At 38.1% G+C, this 18,663-nt stretch overlaps 1 protein-coding gene across 2 annotated transcripts; it reads left to right on the forward strand.

The window, feature by feature from the left end:
- CUNH3orf33 (chromosome unknown C3orf33 homolog) lies at positions 1 to 18,140 on the forward strand. 2 transcript variants are annotated; one of them, XM_029214902.1, is made up of 5 exons: positions 1 to 318; positions 2,133 to 2,192; positions 9,669 to 9,816; positions 14,897 to 15,057; positions 17,347 to 18,140. In XM_029214902.1, the coding sequence occupies exons 1-5, from the start codon at positions 1 to 3 to the stop codon at positions 17,746 to 17,748; spliced, it is 1,089 nt and encodes a 362-aa protein (XP_029070735.1). In that variant the 3' UTR covers positions 17,749 to 18,140. The 2 variants fall into 2 exon arrangements, with proteins under 2 accessions (XP_029070735.1, XP_029070736.1); XM_029214903.1 differs by having other exon boundaries at positions 165 to 292.
- The last annotated feature ends 523 nt before the right edge of the window (positions 18,141 to 18,663 follow it).

The following is an 18,663-nucleotide window of genomic DNA, read 5'->3' on the forward strand; positions in this document are numbered from 1 at the left end:
ATGGGTTGGGAGGCCTGCCCCCGGCCACTCCTAGGCTGCGGAGAAGGGGACCCGGCGGTCCGCTTGGACGGCTTCCCCTCCAGCCGGAGGAACGCGAACACGTCCGCCCTCTTGCGGAGAGAGGCGCCCCCTGTCGCCCGGTCAAAGAGGCGGCGCGGGCTCGCGGGAGGCTGGGAACATGGCGGGGAGGCCCGCGGCCGCCGGCACCCCGCCGCGGGACCGGGACCGAGCGGCGCCCAATGTGGTGGCGTGGATCTCGCAATGGGCAGACGACCACCTGCGTCTCGTCCGGGTACCGCAGACCCGCCGGCCGGGCAGGTGGTGGGCGCGGGCGGCGCGGCGCGAGCCTGAAGGAGACGCGTCCTGGGGAGGCCCGGGCAGCGGACCCGCCGGGCCGGGGAGGCATGGAAGGCCGCGGGGGAGCAGCTCGAGGGCCGCCCGGTCAGGGCAGCGTGTGCGGGGCCGCGGGGGCGGTTGGGAAGGGCCGGGCAGACACCAAAGCAGGGCACGTAACTCCATAGGCCTGCGGAGAATGGAGGAGTTCGTTTCTTTAATGCAGTGAGAGGCCATTGGAGTTCCAACAAAGGGCGGGGGCGGGGGGGGGGGGGAGGCTGCATTTTCGGCGACTAGACAAGAGAGGATTGTGGTGATTCCTTTCTTTCTAACAAAGAGAGGAATAAAGGGGGCTGCCTGCTTCGTGAATGGTGTTGGAAATTGCTGATATAGAGGAGTTGGGATAAATGAATTGTTAGGGAAATCTAGGGAGCTTTTTGCACGTGTGAACTTGAGGATGCCTATGAGACCTCTAGATGGAGATGAGTGAACTTGAAGATGGTCATTAGACTTCTAAACGTAGCTGTAGATGTTCTAGGCAACTGGAGACAGGAGTCATGTATTGAAGGGAAATCAGAACTGGGCATATAACTTTGGGAATGGGCTGCATAAACCTTGAGTAGTATTTAAAGCTTGGATGACGTCTTGGAGCCAGTCAGAAAAGCTCCTGAAGAAGCCCTAGAACTGAGACCTGGGGGCCTCTCTAACATTTAGAATTTGGGGCCTGAAAAGGAGGTCAGCAAAGACTAGGAAGGAACAGACAGGGAGGAGGAGGAATATCAGGAAAACCAGGTGTCCTGGAAGCCAAGTGAAGAGTATGCGTTCAGATGGAGTGATTAACTTTGTTGAATTCTGCTGGGAAATTGAGTAGGATCATCAGCTTTGCAAATACTTTGCAGCCAAGCAGCACAAGAGCCAGGACCATGTCTGTTTTCACTCACCAGTGCAGCTCAGTCCTTAGAGTAGTAAATACCACTTAGTAAGTGCTAGATAAATATTTGTAGCATTAATGCAATATATATATGTGAATATGCACACACATATATGTTAATTGACAAGGCCTTGGTTCTTCCAGTTAAGCAGGAAGAGATGCATTGGTTATTACAAATTAAAAAATAACCTCATCAGCACTGGGGAGGAAACAGTGTTAAGTTAGCAAGCACATGGATAGTTCATTCCAAATAATCCAATCACAGAATACCCTTGTGTATATTTTCAACTTCATCTCTTATATGCTTAGTTGTATTTATTGAAGGAAAGCATGTTAGATTACCACTGTTGAGGGAATTACAGTATCCTTATTAAATTAATTAAACTCCTTTAGGTCTGTTTCAGTTTCAACGAAGCACTTCAAAGGTATCGCTAAGTTTTTCCCAACTGTTTGCAACATGTATTTCCCAAGTGCTATATTTTAAGGTTTTGGTGATAAAGTTTTCTACCAGATACTTAAATTCTGCCTGCAGACTCAGGGTTATGGAGTTCCTGTGGGTCTTGCAGAAGAAGTAAGTATTAGACTAGTTCATGCATTCAGGGAACTCATGGTTAAAGCAATACAGTCAATAGAGAGCAGTACCATATTATGTATATAATTACTGTGTGTGCCAGTTTGGTTGGAGAAAAAGGGGAAGATTAATGGGCGGGTGGGCAGTTAGTTTTTTTGGAAGAAGTGGACCTTTAGTTGAAGGATATGCCTTATTTGGGCAGTTAGGTACAGAGAGGATTTTTTTTTCTGCCTTCTAATTAGTACTTTCACTATTGTGAGTAATAATTAGGGTTAATCATTAAATCTCTTTTTGAAGAACATCAGCACCGTAATGGCCATAGCTGGAGTAATGTTACTTCTAAGAAGTGTTCGACTGGTAAGTTAAAAAAATGAAGAAGACATTATGATAAGCACCAGACAGTTAATTTTTCTCACTTCAAACGAGAAAGATGATATCTCAAGCGGTGTATCATTTTGTTATTCATATTAGAAGCTTTTAAATAGTATTTTAGAACAATGAACATATTTTAAGATGTTGGTTTAAAAGTAACACATCCACAGGATTTTATGGAAAGTAATTGCACAGCCTGTATTTCCATAATCATTTTTCTTCCTGCTTAAAAAGGAATCTGAAAAGGATTTAATTTGCTAGAATGGTGTAACCACTAAATTTGCATTTCAGATGTTGAAAACAGTCAAAAGTGTTTCCTATGGTGGTATTAAATTTAAATCGCCGTTGAATTATGTCCCTTAGAACTAAATAATTTATGCTTTCATTTAGTGTATTTTTTTGCCTTTTCAATAATGTATTAATAATAGACATTGTGGAAATCCATTTGATAATTCAAGATTTACAAGTATTTTTTAATACACTTTATTGTTATCATAGGATGTAATTTCAGTGTCACGTTCAGTGTCAGTGTCATGTGTCATCCAACTGCGATGGATATATTGCTTCTATATATATTTATTTCCTACACTTATCTCTATATTGTTTTGTATTATCATTGACTACACCCCATTACTTTATCATACTATATCTTTTCCAACTGTTGCCTTTTCACCCAGACACCAATTTCAAAACTTTTGTCTCTCTTTTCCCTTCTTTTTGTTTTAGTGCCTTGCACTCATCTTTTTAAACTGAGAGGTAATTGACATACAGTGAAAGTATAAGTTTAAGATGTACAGCATAATGATTTGACTTACATACCTCATGAAATGATCACCACAGTAAATTTAGTGAACATCCATCATCTCATATAGATATGAAATTAAATAAATAGAAAAAAAATTTTTTTCCTTGTGATGAGAAGTCTTAGAATTTCCTCTCTCAACCACTTTCATAGATAACTTACAGCAGTGTTCATTATATTAATCGTGTTGAACATTACATCCCTAGTACTTGTTTATCTTATAACTAGAAGTTTGTACCTTCCAAATTCCCCCTCCCCCTACCCCCACCTCTCCTAACCACAAATCTGATCTTTTTCTATGAGTTTGTTTTTGAAGTAAAATTGACCTACAACACTGTGTTACTTCCTGTTACACAACGTAGTGATTTGATATTTCAATACATTTCAAAATGATCACCACGAGTCTAGTTACCATGTCACTATACAAAGATATTGCATAATTACTGACTAAATTCCCCATGCTGTACACGTCATACCCGTGACTCATTTATTTTGTAACTAGAAGTTTATCTCCTAGTCCTATCTCCCTTACCTATTTCTTTCCTTCCCTCACTCCCCTCCCCTCTGGCAACCAACTGTTTGTTCTCTGTATGTATGACTGTGTTTCTGTTTTGTTGCATTTGTTCATTTATGTTTCAGAGTCCACGTATAAGTGAAATCATACAGTATTTGTCTTTCTCTGTCTGACTTATTCATTTAGCATAATACCCTCTAGGTCCATCCATGTTGTTGCAAGTGGCAAGATTCCATTCTTTTTTATGGCTGAGTAATATTCCATTGTATATATACATACCACATCTTCTTTATCCATTCATCTATCGATAGGCATTTAGGTTGCTTCCATATCTTGGCCACTGTAAATGATGCTGCAGTGAACATGTGAGTACATATATCTTTTCAAATTAGTGTTTTCGTTTTCTTTGGACAAATACCCAGGAGTGGAATTGCTCAATTATATGGTAGTTGTATTTTTAATTTTTTGAGGAACCTCCATACTGTTATGCATAGTGGCAAAACCAATTTATATTCCCACCAACAGTTCACAAGGGTTCCCTTTTCTCCACATCCTCACCAACACTTGTTATTTGTTGTCTTTATGATAATAGCCATTCGGACAAGTGTGAGGTGATATCTCATTGTGGTTTTGATTTGCATTTCCCTGATGATTAGTGATGTCGAGCATCTTTTCGTGTGCCTGTTGACCATCTGTATACCTTCTTTGGAAAAATATATCTTTAGGTCTTCTGCCCATATTTTAATTGGGTTGTTTGTTTTTTTGATGCTGAATTGTATAACTTCTGTGTATATTTTGGAAATTAAGCTCTTATTGGGTATATCACTTGTAAATAAATATCTTCTCGAATTCAGTAGGCTGCCTATTTGTTTTGTTGACAGTTTCCTTCACTGTGCAAAAGCTTTTAAGTTTGATGTCCCATTTGTTTATTTTCACTTTTGTTTCCTTTGCCTGAGGAGGCATATCCAAAAAAGTACTGATAAGACTGATGGCAAAGAGCATACTGCCTGTGTTTTATTCTAGAAGGTTTATGGTTTCAGGCCTTACGTTTAAGTCTTTAATCCATTTTGAATTTATTTTTGTGCATGGAGTGTAGTCCAGTTTCACTCTTTGACATGTAGCTGTCCGGTTTTCCCAGCACCATTTATTGAAGTGGCTGTCTTTTTTGGGGTGGGGGGGCTTGAACTCATTTTTAACCTTATATTTAATAGGCTCTTTCTTATAACACCTCCATGGTTTTGTAAGTCATTCATTTTTAGCCTATGTATATTCTTCTAGAATGGAGCTTTTGAAACTTTAGTTCTTTTCGTTCTACTTTTTTCATTTTCTTATATCTCTACATTCCATGACATATCTGTATTTTGAAGTTTCCAAAATTGCCAAAATATTAAATTATCTGATTAAGAGTTAAGGGGAAAATAGTGCTGAGGGATCATTTCTCTTATTAGCCCTTAAAAAAACACATGAATCAATTAGAGATCATTGTAAGTTTTTCGTTATTTTTAGTATATAGTTCAGTACTTCACTTTGGTAATATTAAAAGCAGCATGTGACGGACTTCCCTGGTGGCGCAGTGGTTGAGAGTCCGCCTGCGGATGCAGGGGACATGGGTTCGTGCCCCGGTCCGGGAAGATCCCACATGCCGCGGAGCGGCTAGGCCCGTGAGCCGTGGACCCTGAGCCTGCGCGTCCGGAGCCTGTGCTTCGCAACGGGAGAGGCCACAACAGTGAGAGGCCCGCGTACCGCAAAAAAAAAAAAAAATCAGAGTGTGTTACTGTTTATTATGTTCACTTTTATTCTCACTGACTTTAATTCTTCTTTTTTTTTCTCATTGACTTTCATGTCCTAATCCTGCTTATGTTAGGTACGTCATTGACTTATGCAAATTATTCAATTATATATATATATATATATATATATATAGTTATGACATTATTTATTTTAGACTTAAGTTTGGTGTCTTTTTCTTAGATTTTATGGTTTTTGATAATAGTGATGAGAAGAGCAGACTAAGGAAGAGAAAAAGAACATTGGAACATTAGGGGATAAAAAACTCTGTTATAGAACAGTTGGAGATGTTTAGCTAGAAATAAGAGAAACCCCAATCAACAGTGGCTTAACCAATTAAAAAGTTGATTTTTCTCATGTCACAAGAAGTTTGGAGGTTAGAGGCTGCTAGCATTGCTTCCCCGACTCAGTAACATAGAATTTAGGTCTGTCTGATTTTCCTTGCCTTTCCTCATGGCACAGATGGCTGCTATAGCAGGCTGCTCAAGGCAGGAGGAGAGGAAAAAGGAAGGAAGGTGCCAGCTGCATCTTTTCCTTTTATGCAAAAAGCAAAAATGTTCCCGGAAGCCCTCTGTAGACCTTTGCTCACATCCTTTTGTCACATGGCCACCTCTAGCTGGGGAAAGTAGGCTGGGCAAGTGGCCGTTCGGCTTTTCCACCCCATACAGAGCATGTTGGCAAGGGAGAATGGGTTTGGGAATGGATGTTGCATTGATATCTTGCCACAAGGAGCCTTGATAATTCCTCTCCAGCTTTCTTTTTGGATTGCTGGTTTTCTCTCCTTCTTCTTCCCTTTGAGAGTTTATCAGTTTCTCATATTCTTTCAGTTACAGATTGACAATTCCAAATTTCGTATTTAAAAAATAAAAAAGATTATTAAGTTTGGTACTGTGCTGAGCCCTTTATATATATAATTTCATTTAATAGGTAAAATAATTCTGTGATAGAGGTATTCTTATGCCTAACTTTTATAGATGAGGAGCTGGATGGTCAGAGAAATAACTCTGACAAGATCATCCAGCTAGTACATGGCAGAACTGGATTTCATATGACATCTTCCTGAATTTAAAACCCTTATTATTTTCTCTTCACTGCGATGCTTCCAGCTTTTGTCTGTTTGCCTTTAGGACATGCCCTTCACCCTCTGAAGCTTGGGCATAGCACCCTTGTTAGTGGGATCATCTTTCTGCCTGCTCCGGAGAGCAGGCTGTGTTTATCACAAACTCAGGATTTTTTTGTTGAAAGATGTCTTCCTCAGGTGTTCCTATCCTTTCCATTTTGACACTTTAGCACTTACACTTTATATTAAACCTATTCATGTGTTGCTCTATAGTTGTATTCTGGTTTTATGCATATTGTCTTTTCCTCTTCCAGATGATGCCTTCTGTGTCACAGAAATGCTGCACTGAACTTTTGGCTGTTGAGGGATTATTGGATTCCTCCCATCATGAGGTAGATGCAGTGGGATCTGCCTTTAGAGGTTCTTCACATAGACTGTGAGCTTCGTGAAAGTAGAACATTGGGTTCTACGTTTTTCCATTTCCTCCCCTAGCTCCTTAATAACTTCCAAAACTCCAAACATCAAGGCACACTTTTGCCCTTTTATGTGTATCCTTTAATGAAAACACCTCAGAATTTAAAGGATGGACCTGTAGTAGTTGAAGACATCTTTAATGTCCCTCTCTACTCCTTCTAAGTGTTGCTTCCCTGGGCAAAATACTCTTGGTTTTCTCAGGTGATGTAGTTTCCAGGCTCTTTACCATCTTTTTTCTCCTCTTCTGGCTTTGTTCCAGTTCAATGAAGCCTTTTATGAAATATGACACCCAGAACAGCCAGATAGATTCCACTTAGAGCCTGATTTAGAGTATTCTCTCCCTCACCTCTCTTGTTCTGGATCCTGCTTCTAATAATGTTGCTTTGGGTGGAACTTTGCAGAGGGGAGTTGTGGGGGGGGGGGTGCTGGGCAAAGAGGAGAGGGAGTTTGCACTTTTTGTTTTTGGCAGCCTTGTCACATTTTCACTCATTTTGAATTCACAATTAACTAAAACCTGTAAATCTTTTCCATATATACTGCTTTATTCTCTTCTATCCTTTAGTTTGGGAGGATACAGGGGCAGACTTTTATGTTGTAGCTATTCATTCTAATTGTCAGGATCTTTTTTTTTTTTTTTTTGCGGTACGCGGGCCTCTCACTGTTGTGGCCTCTCCTGTTGCGGAGCACAGGCTCCAGATGCACAGGCTCAGCGGCCACGGCTCACGGGCCCAGCCGCTCTGCGGCATGCGGGATCTTCCCGGACCAGGGCACGAACCCATGTCCCCTGCATCAGCAGGCGGACTCTCAACCACTGCGCCACCAGGGAAGCCCTGTCAGGATCTTTTAAAATACTAACTCCGACTTAGTATTCATACCCTTCCAAGCATCAGACCTGCTGATGTTCGATCCTTATGCTCTCATTCAAGTCACTGGTGATCATATTAAACAGGAGAGGATCCAGGTCAGAGCCCTGTGGCTTACTCCTAGAGCGCCCCTCCCATTGACATTAACTCATCAGTGCTACCCTAGGGATGTCACAGAACCATATTGGGAGCCATCTATGTGGATGTTTAGCCCACATTTCTGTGTCTTTCCCATAAACTTTTCATAGACAACTTCTGTCAGGTGACTCACTCAAACTTTTCATGTGTGTTTGATTTAGGATTTCTCTTCCCTTTTGTTTATGTTCTGCATATTCCACATTCTTGAATGAATGCTGACAATACATATCTTCAGAATCTTTTTCCTCACAGTGTTTTCTCTAGAAAAAGCAGTCACCTCCTTTTTATCTAGATTCACCAGTTGTTAACATTTTTGCCATGGTTGTGCTTTCTCTCTCCCTCAGTGAAACCATTTGAAAGCAAGTTGCAGACATGATGGAACTTGTCCCATAAGGACTTCATAGTGTACTTCCTAAGAGCAGGGATATTTTCCTACATAGTCACATTAATATCACAGCTAATAAATTTAATATTTTTACAGTAATATCTAAAATCCAGTTCATATTCATATTTATCTTCTGAAAATATCATTTGTAGCTGTTTTTTCCCCAGTCGAAGGTTCAGCCCAGGATCACACACTGTATTTAGTTGTCATGTCTCTTTAGTCTCCTTTAACCTAGACTTTTATCCCACTTTATGTTTAATTTTTGTCTGTCATGACACTGCCATTTTTGAAGAGCCCAAGCCACTTGTCTTAGAGAATGTCCCACAGTCTAGATTTGTGTTTCCTTGGTAGATTTAGTGTGAACAAGAAGGTGACGGTGTATACTGCTTCCTGTTGTGCCGCATCAGGAGACTCACAGTGTCCATCTGTCCTAGAACATTATCACATCTAAGATAATTAATAACCCCTTAGCATCATCTAATACCCAGACCATATTAAGAGTTCCTTGATTGTCTCAGTGGTGTCTTTTTTCAATAGATGATCTGTTCGAATCAGGATTCAAATGGTTCATATATTGCGTTTGTTTGTTATATCTCTTATGACTCATTTATTTTATAACAGTCTAGAACCCCACCCCCATTTTTTCCCCTTTACTCCATTGATTTGTTAGAGTAACCAAATCATTTATCCCATTTTTAACATTCCACATTCTGGATTTGTCTGCTACAATATTTTTCTTGTTTGAAAAAAATTTTTTTAATGTTTAGACCAACTTTACTATCTTAGGAAGTTGGGTACTCATTTATCCTTCTGCCTGTATGAGGTTCTCACCCAGCCATGATTATGAATTAAGGTTATCTCTATAGTACTGTTAATATGGAAGACACAGGTATAAAATGTTGACTAACTCCAAGGTGTTAGGTATTTAAATAAATTCCTAATGTTGGCCTTTTGGGAGGGGCCTTTTTCTCCTATAAGATAAAAAATAAGGGAAAAAACCTTGTTGATTAGTAGTCAAATTTAACTTGCCTCAGTTTTGGTTAGGTTCTCCCAGCAGTACCTGCATGAATAGATGGTACATCTATAGTATAGGATAGTGACTATTTAGCCAGATTTGTGTGGTGCCATGTTTAGACTCACTGCTTTTTGATGGATTGTGTCATATTTCGAGGATGTAGGCTTTTAGAAATTAGGAGTCTGTTTAATGTTCTCTATATAGTAGCTTGAAATAGTAAAATAATGACTAAATATTTCTAAATAATGTTCCCATAAACACTTTGTGTTAAATCTTATTAAAATTTTAATATAAAATTAAGAACCAAATAAAAAATTTCCAGTGGTTATATCTTCTTTAAAATGTTTAGAGAATTTGACATGCTTAATTTTAATATGAAAATGGTAATAAAATGTTATATTTTTCTCCTTGTAAATCAACAGACATCAAAATTCACAAGTCCTTCAGATATTCCAGTAGAATTTATAAGAAGGAATGTTAAACTACGAGGACGACTACGCCGAATAACCGAGAATGGTTTAGAGATTGAACATATTCCCATTACTTTACCTATTATATCTTCATGGAGAAGTAAGTAAGGTGCAAAAATAATAACACTAAGTAACTATTTTAATGTTCCTTTATTAGAAGTTATTTTAAAAATAGCAAAAAAAAGTCATTTTAATTTTTAGTAACTTTCCATTGTCTATGAGGGAAAGTCCAAATTCTTGACTTACATACAAGAACTATTTAATTTGGCTCTAGATTTCTTTTCTTCCTTCCCTCCTTTTCTTATTCAACCACTCAGTCGTTCATTCAGGCATTCAAGCATTTATTCCACAAATATTGAGCACATGTTATGTTCTAGGTCCTATGCTAGCTGTACGTGCGGAGTGAAATAAACAAGACCACTCTACCCCTTGGAGCTTATAGTACAGGTGGAAGATGGGCAACAGACAAATGAAAAATTGTCCTAAGAGCTATGAAGAAGAGGGTCAGGGTATAGGATGAGAATTATTGGAGGTTGTATGAAGGGCGAACCTACATATGTAGTAGTCAGAGAAGGCCTCACTGAGGAGTTGCTATTTAATCAGATACCCGAAGAATGGGAGGGGGCTGGCTAGGAAGAATATGTGTGGGGATGAGTTGGCTCTTTTGGTAAGCACGTGAAGGCTCGTCTGGCCAGGGCATAGGGAAAAAGGGGACAAGAGACACCAAAGGAGGCTGGAGAGCTGGGCAGAGTCCATAGCTTTGCTGCTGCAATTCCCATTTCTCCCTGCTTCATGGCAAAGCCCCCAGCCACACAGACATGCCTGCTGCTTCCATGTGTTCTCATGCCCTGGGCATAGTTCTTTGCCCAGAGTGACTTGGCTCCTGTGGATTCTTTAGGATCTAGCTCAAATGTCAGCTCTTCTGTGAAGCTCTCCTTAACTCCCAAGCAGAATTAGCCTCTTTCTTTCCTGTCCCCCAAGCAATTTATACACACTGCAATTAAAGTACTGAAACACATTTTCCTGTAATTATATATCTAGGTTTATATCCTTCTATTAAACTGTGAGCCCCTGGTGGGCAGGGAACTTTTCTTATCTATCTCATTATTCACAGTCCCTAGAAAAATAATTGTTAGCTAGCAGAGACTTGGCAAAATTTGTCAAATGAATTAACTGAGTTATATTTAAAGATCTTCTTAATATTATTTTACTGTTTTGAAGAAAGGGATTCTTATTTCTTTAGCCTCAGATGAATGAATATCACTCTGTTCAATTAGATAGGGCTGCAAAGGAATAAGATTAATTTTTTTTCCCCAGACATACCTGAAATGATTGACTTCTTTAACAAATCAAACAGTATTTTTCCCTAAAGAAAGATACCTGAGATGTTTATTTGGCCATTTAATGGCCATTTCAGCTCTAAGCATGGTTTATACTTCATAAGTCCTCTACCTTCTTAGTTGTTGTAATAATGCTACAATAATTTAAATCTCTCCTGTCTGAAATAGTGATGATTCTTTAGTGCTTAGACAGCAAGGTCATCACTTGTGATTGTCCAGGCTGTACATCGCACAACTTCAGGGATGGTATTCAGTGGGAATCTGCCCCAGAAGTCGAGCAATGCCACAGCACTCTAATTGCCATAAACACATATTGTTATTAATGGGTTTCACATCAAATAAAAATGTTTATCAAGTTGGTACGAACAATCAAAATTTTAGAGCTGAAAGGAAACTTACTTTTCTCCCCCACTTATTTAAATATTTTCTATAGAAGTTAAAGGCCATGTATGAAGCCATCTACCTAACAGTTGATGAAATCAAAGGTAGAAAACAGATTTTCTGCTACCCAGTCCACAACTTTATGTATACAGATGCAAAAGTTAAAGAAACAGACATGTCTTATTCGTCCCAACAGATGATAACCAGTACAAATGTAACGGTAGTGTTAATACTTTTTGTAACTGACATAAATTGTTGATGTTAAAGAGATCATTTTGCATTTTCATTTGTTAAACCTGTTTACTTATAAAATGGTTATAGAACTAGAAGGTTGCTTTCCAAGCACTATTTTGACTGATATAATAAGATGTTACAGCATAATCTTTTTCATTTAAAAATAGCTGTTAATTGAAAGCTCCTTATGTCCCTTTCACTATTTTTACTACCTGGCCTGTAAGATAGAGATGGACTTTTATTTTTTTTTATTTTTTATTTTTTAAATTAATTTATTTTTTTGGCTGCGTTGGTCTTTGTTGCTGCACACAGGCTTTCTTTAGCTGTGGTGAGCAGGGGCTACTCTTCATTGCGGTACGCGGGCTTCTCATTGCGGTGGCTTCTCTTGTTGCGGAGCACAGGCTCGAGGTGCGCAGGCTCAGAAGTTGTGGCACGTTGGCCCTAGAGCATGTGGGCTTCAGTAGCTGTGGTGCGTGGGCTCAATAGTTGCAGCACGTGGGCTCTGGGGAGTGCGGACTTCAGTAGTTGTGGCGCGCAGGCTCAGTAGTTGTGGCGCATGGGCTTAGTTGCTCTGCGGCATGTGGGATCTTCCTGGGCCAGGGATCGAACCCGTGTCCCCTGCATTGGCAGGAGGATTCTTAACCACTGCGCCACCAGGGAAGTCCCAGGGATGGACTTTTGATTTTATTGTAAGGAAGGCTAGGATTCAGGCTCCCCAAGTTAAGGCCATTCTAACCAAAAAGATTTAGCTCAGAAAACTGCATCAGAGTAGAGTCTGTGTGGTGTAGTAGAATGTGTATTGGCGTGGAGAGCTTGTGTTCTATTTCTAGTTTTGGCTTATGGTTTCCACCACCATCAAAGAAGAGAATTATAATATTTCCAAGACTCCTTCCTCATGACTATTCTGTGATATCCCTTCCTTCCATGCTCTTATCTTTGGTGTGTATGATGAGGAGGCAAACACACACAGAGCTGAAAATTTTTATGAAGCGGAACTCTTAGGACACTTCATTTCTTCAATAAATGTTTACTGAATGCCTGCTGTTTTGTCACAGTCTCAGTATATAGTGGCAAACAATGGATGTGATCCTACAGTAGTCACAAAACCTGCAATCTAGTGAGGATATTACTCAAAGCTTCTTCTATCCGGGGATGGTAAAAAATAATCTTTTTGACGTATGTGATACTCCTGTCTCGTGAAATTGTCCATTGTCATGAATTCACTTATAATGTTTTCTAAATTGAGGGTATAAATCAGTTGTTTTTCTATCATGTACTATCTTTATAAAAACCTTAAGAATATTTAGTTATGAAGTTTCCGACCCATCTGATGGAACAGAAATATAGCAAACTCCTTAGTGGTGATTTGCTTCCATATTCATCTTATGTCTGCCGTTTTTTCCAGGTGCCCATGGTCTTTCCCTTACTTGACATACTCACTTCCTCTTCCTCCTCCTGCCTCTCTGTTCATTCTGCAAAACCCAAGTCCTGCTCTTGGGCTCTTCCACTGGAGCCCATGTTGCTGTCCCCTTATAACCTTTGGCATCATCTGTGTCATCCAATACAGTATGAATTAGGCTTTTTTAAAATATGTGCATAAAAGATTTGTTGAAGAGCTGGTAAGATAGAGGGATTCACACAAAGCTAAAATTAGACATCATAAGCATTAAAAGTTGCATCTCCTTTTTCAAAAAAACCTCAACTGTTTGGGCAAAAATATATGATGTATATAACTAACCTTATTCAGTAGATTAGTTCTTGGAAGATTTATTTTTAAATTTTTATTGGCCGCATCATATTTTAAATGCTTAATGGGGAATTGCTAATTTTAAAGGAATCCCAATGACCTTTTGTGAAGTGAAGAATTAGGACATTAATACTTCAGGTTGATAGTGTTGACTTAAATTCATGTTTTTGATCCCAAAAATTTTGGTCTTAAAGACTAGAGGATGTTTTATTGGAAGACAGCTGGTGTTGATGGCAGCATTAAAGGATTGAAGAGAGACCTCAGAATCTTCAAGCTTCCCTTAACTCATTATGTACCAATGATTTAAATTCATCTAGTCTTTATTATATGTTCTGCCTTAATCTAATTTGTGTATTTACTGTGTCACAGATTTTTCTAAGGAAATAATCCTACTTACACCTTTTGATACTTATCGAACTGAAACTCTAGGACAGGTTTCAAGAACCCATGCCGTAAAGAAAATGTTTTTCTATCATCAAATAATATTGTGGCAAGCTTCTAGGATATCTTCCTGAACTCAAGTATTACTTTTTCCCTAGTAATTAAATGAACTTAACTTTATACTTTCAGCTACTTGTATAAGAGTTTAACATATGTTAAATGTATAATTTCTTTCAAAAAAAGTCATTAAGATTTTTTTTTGTCAGCCATTATCCTTTATGGAAAGTTATAAACTTTTTCTGCAATAAAATCCTGTTATTAAAGTTTAATTGGTTAAAATTTTATCAAGAGTTTGCCCAGACTTTCTTATCACTATGTTACTTGGGTAATAAATTGATAAAATCCTGTCTGGAAGTCAGTTTTGTAAGATGTATATTAAAAAAATAATATTGATATTAATCAATATTTATTGAGATGGGAAAATATCCTTAGTACATTAAGTGAAAATGCAGTTTATACAGTCCTATTGGTCATAGGAGCTTATATTATTGAACGACATATCTTGTAGCATTACGTGTATGTGTGCAGAGAAATAAATCTGGCAGATTTTTTTTTTTTTTTTTTTTGCGGTACGCGGGCCTCTCACTGCTGTGGCCTCTCCCGCCGCGGAGCACAGGCTCCGGACGCGCAGGCCCAGCGGCCACGTCCCACGGGCCCAGCCGCTCCGCGGCACGTGGGATCTTCCCAGACCGGGGCACAAGCCCGCGTCCCCTGCGTCGGCAGGCGGACTCCCAACCACTGCGCCACCAGGGAAGCCCAAATCTGGCAGATTTTTTTTAAAAAGGCAAATTGGTTAAACCCTACATCCTGTTCTGGATCTTACTGAAATGAGTTTTTGAAATTTCCATCTGTTACATACTTGTATTGTTTTAAAAGACAGGTTGACTATAGAAATGAATGGATCTATATCTAGATAGTCTGGGTATTTATAAATAAACGTAATATATCCAGTTGTTTTTTGGAGCCCAAATGACTTTGGAATTTGCTTTTGCAACGTGGTATTAAAGCTAAAACTCTCTTCTCCCTAACCCTTTTAGAAGAGCCGTGTGGTGCTTTGCTGGTTAAGTTGGCTGGAGTAGAACTCACTGAAACTGGGAAGGTGTGGTTACAAAAAGAGCTAAAACCTTCCCAAGTAGTATGGTTCCAACTTCTTGGAAAGGAGAATTCAGCACTCTTTTGCTACCTTTTAGTGAATAAGGTAAGTAGTGTGAAGAAATAACTAGCAATATTTTATTCTTATTATTTAATACATAAACTCGTCATTAATCAGAGCCTTGAATATATAATGAGACTGAATTTTTTGTCTTTTTAAAGTATGACTCACAGTGATTATGTATAGAGAACTAGATGTTTCATATATAAATTTTGCTATAAAATTTGTTTATTATAGAAAAAATTATGTTTATATGTTTATTATAGAAAAAATAGAAAATTTAAAAAAAGTTAAAAAACTTCGAATTATTATTGACTCTGGACATTGCCAGTTTAAGGAGTATCTTATACATTTATTTATGGACATTATATCACACTTGTTATTATAAACCACTTGTTGAGTGCGACTTGTCAACTGAAAATTGCAAAGAGCAAGGGTGTTTTCTGAAGGTAAATATTGCTCATTCTGTTCCAATACCTTGTAGATAGGTATGCCTTAACATATAAGTCTTTGAACTCTAAAAACATTGAGCATATTTAATACTACTGGGCATATTTAAATTGAGCCTATTTAAATACTATTCATGATCAGTAGTCAGTCATCTGAAGACATTGCCTCAGAGTTTCCTTACCTTTATGACTGGCCATTAGCCATTCCGTAACTGCGGATGCCTGAGAGCTTCATTACTGTTGCCCTGTCACTGTCTTGAGTCCTTTGATGTGCCTTCTTCCAAATTTCTTTTGGTGGACGATTACTGAAAAAAGAACATGGAAAAATAAAATAGTTGATATGTTATTATAACAGGATTAAGGGTAATTTTTCTTATTTTTAAAGTTCCTTATTATGTAACAAACAAGAATAATCTGAAGAGAAAAATAACCTCACATTAAAGTGATTAGAATTGTAACTATTTTAATTATTAAAGCTTTGTGAATTATTAATAGAACACCTAGTGAAATCCATTAATTTTTGCATGTCCAGATCACATTCAGTTCTTTCAAAATAAGAATTATCCAATACTGATTGGTTGAAGCATCTTACACTTGACTAAGTTGATAATACAAAAGTATATAAAAGATCCCAAAGGCCTTACAAAAATATTAACTTCTCTTTTCAGTTGAGGAGTATATATTATTTATCCTCAAAACCCCCCTATGGAATCATTTTATTCCCATTTACAGGGGGGACTCTGGGTAACCAAGTAGAAGAACCGGTATTCAAGCCCAGCTCTTCCTGGCTTCTGAGCCCACACTTTACATTATCTGTCTTTACCTTATACTCTTTCCTAGAAGGTGACCAAATTATGCTTTATGCAATTTCGGTAATTTACTTCTGTTGAATTTTACTGTAGTGTGAGGTTGAATTTTAATTATTTTTATTTTGGTTCAGCTCATTAAATTTAAAACATTGAGACAAATATGATAATCCCTTTAAAACTGTATTTCTTAGCCGCTTATCATCATGTACCAAAAGTTACTGCATTTAAAGGAACAAATGTTACTTTATTCCTTTATATAGTCTTAGAAAATGTTTCCTACTTTAAATTTTTAGTTTTCACATTAAAAAAAATTTAACTGTGAATTACTTGTCTAATGAAGCTATAAAATTACTAATACTTTGTTAAAATTAACCTTGTTAAGTTAAAATCCCACAAGGACTATGGAAATAGCTAAGCAGGATCTCCTTTACACTGTAAATTAGCGAGAAAAAAAAAAAATCCCATTTATCTGGTTTCATTAGGCAGTGAGGTATGAATGAAATTTCCTGAAGGGTGAAGATTCAAGGGCCAGGACTATTTTTATGTTCGTTATTTTATGGGACATCTTTTAAAAATGTATTTACATGCCAGTGCCTTCCTCAAACACTGGACTTTTGAACCTAAATTAACAGTTCAGTGATGATTCATTTCATTTTGCATTTGTCTACGTTTTAGTTTCGTTACTTTTCTTTGGTTTCTCTTTTGCTATGGCCTCCTGTCATTTTACCTATCTGGTGTGTGCTCCATTTCCCCTCCAAACGACAACAATAAAACCAAAAAACCCTTTTCGTGCTTTATTGCTTCTGCACATTTTTGGGTTGGAGACCAGTGAGCCTGTGGAGAACTATATGTTATAAAAGAGTGAATTGTCTTTGAGCAATGGTCTCTTCTAGTAATGAAATTCTTGGATCTAGCATTAACTGTTTTAAGCTCTTAAGGACCCTTTTGCATTTATATTTTTGACTTTTATTTGGAGGACTCAAGTTGCAGAATGACTGATTTTAAAGTAAATAAAGTGTTACAGGTATGCTAGTAACTTTATTAAATAATTGGCTTGTGTTATTTTTTTATTCAAGGGTAGATATTTTAGTGTGAGTCTGAATGAAGAAATTTTGAGAAGAGGCCTTGGCAAAACTGTTCTCGTTAAAGGGCTAAATTATGATTCTAAAATCTATTGGAGAATTCACAGAAACTTACTTAAAGCTGAATTAATAGCCTTAAAAAAAGGAGAAGGAATATGGAAGGAAGAATCTGAAAAAGAAAGTTATTTGGAAAAATTCAAAGGTTCCTGGAGAGAAATATGGAAAAAAGACAGTTATTTAAAAAAAATTGGATCAGATTTCAACTTGAAAAAAGAAAGTTATTATGACAAATTTAGAAGGACTTATGAAACATGGAAAGAAAACATGAATAACTACTCCTTAATACTGAAGTTCAGAGAACTTCTGAGTCGCATACACTTTCGTAGAAAAGGATGAAATATTCCAAGAGATCTGGAGGTGACCTACTCCAAAAAGAATAAAATATAATGGATAAATATAATGAATATTTTTCATTGAGTTGAAATGGGAAATTTCCCCAAATGATCAAAGTTGCATTCTAATGTATTTAAATATTTAAGAGATGATTCTTATAAATGTAATATCAGAATAATTTAAATAAATTGTGATTAATGTAATATCCTTTTAGGAAAAATGAAACGCTCTATAAAAAGTTATCAGGTTGAGGGCGATATACATGTAGTGATAATATATGAAGAGAGAGTTTAACTATTGGCCATTGTATTATTTTAGTCATTTTGGGCAGCCATATTTAACTTTTGTTTAAAGAGAGTATTTGTTTACTTTTGATTACTTATAATAAAGGGACTCTTTATGCATCATGTCTGAGGCTGCTCTTTTCTCTCCACTACTTTATAACTGCTTGTGAATTTGAGGCAGAGCTACAAGAGAAGGTCACTTAGACCATTTTCTACTAGTAAAGAGTGGCATGGGCTTCCCTGGTGGCTCAGTGGTTGAGAGTCTGCCTGCCGATGCAGGGGACATGGGTTCGTGCCCCGGTCCGGGAGGATCCCACATGCCGCGGAGCGGCTAGGCCCGTGAGCCATGGCCGCTGAGCCTGCGCGTTCGGAGCCTGTGCTCCGCAACGGGAGAGGCCACAACAGTGAGAGGCCCGCGTACGGCAAAAAAAAAAAAAAAAAAAGAGTGGCTTATTTCTACCTGTTGTTAAATGAGGGGGATAATCCTGAGGACAAAATCATGAACGAGACGAGGATGGCAGCACACAGGATAAAAAGAATAGGGATGCCTTCTGACATTGTCGAGCTCCTAAGGGCTTGAACTCTCTTGCTTCCCAATTTCTTATTACGCAAGATAGTAAATTTCTTTATTTTT

This window comes from Monodon monoceros, unplaced genomic scaffold, assembly GCF_005190385.1.
Source record: "Monodon monoceros isolate NGI ecotype Baffin Bay Population unplaced genomic scaffold, NGI_Narwhal_1 Super_Scaffold_11, whole genome shotgun sequence".
Lineage (NCBI taxonomy): Eukaryota > Metazoa > Chordata > Mammalia > Artiodactyla > Monodontidae > Monodon > Monodon monoceros.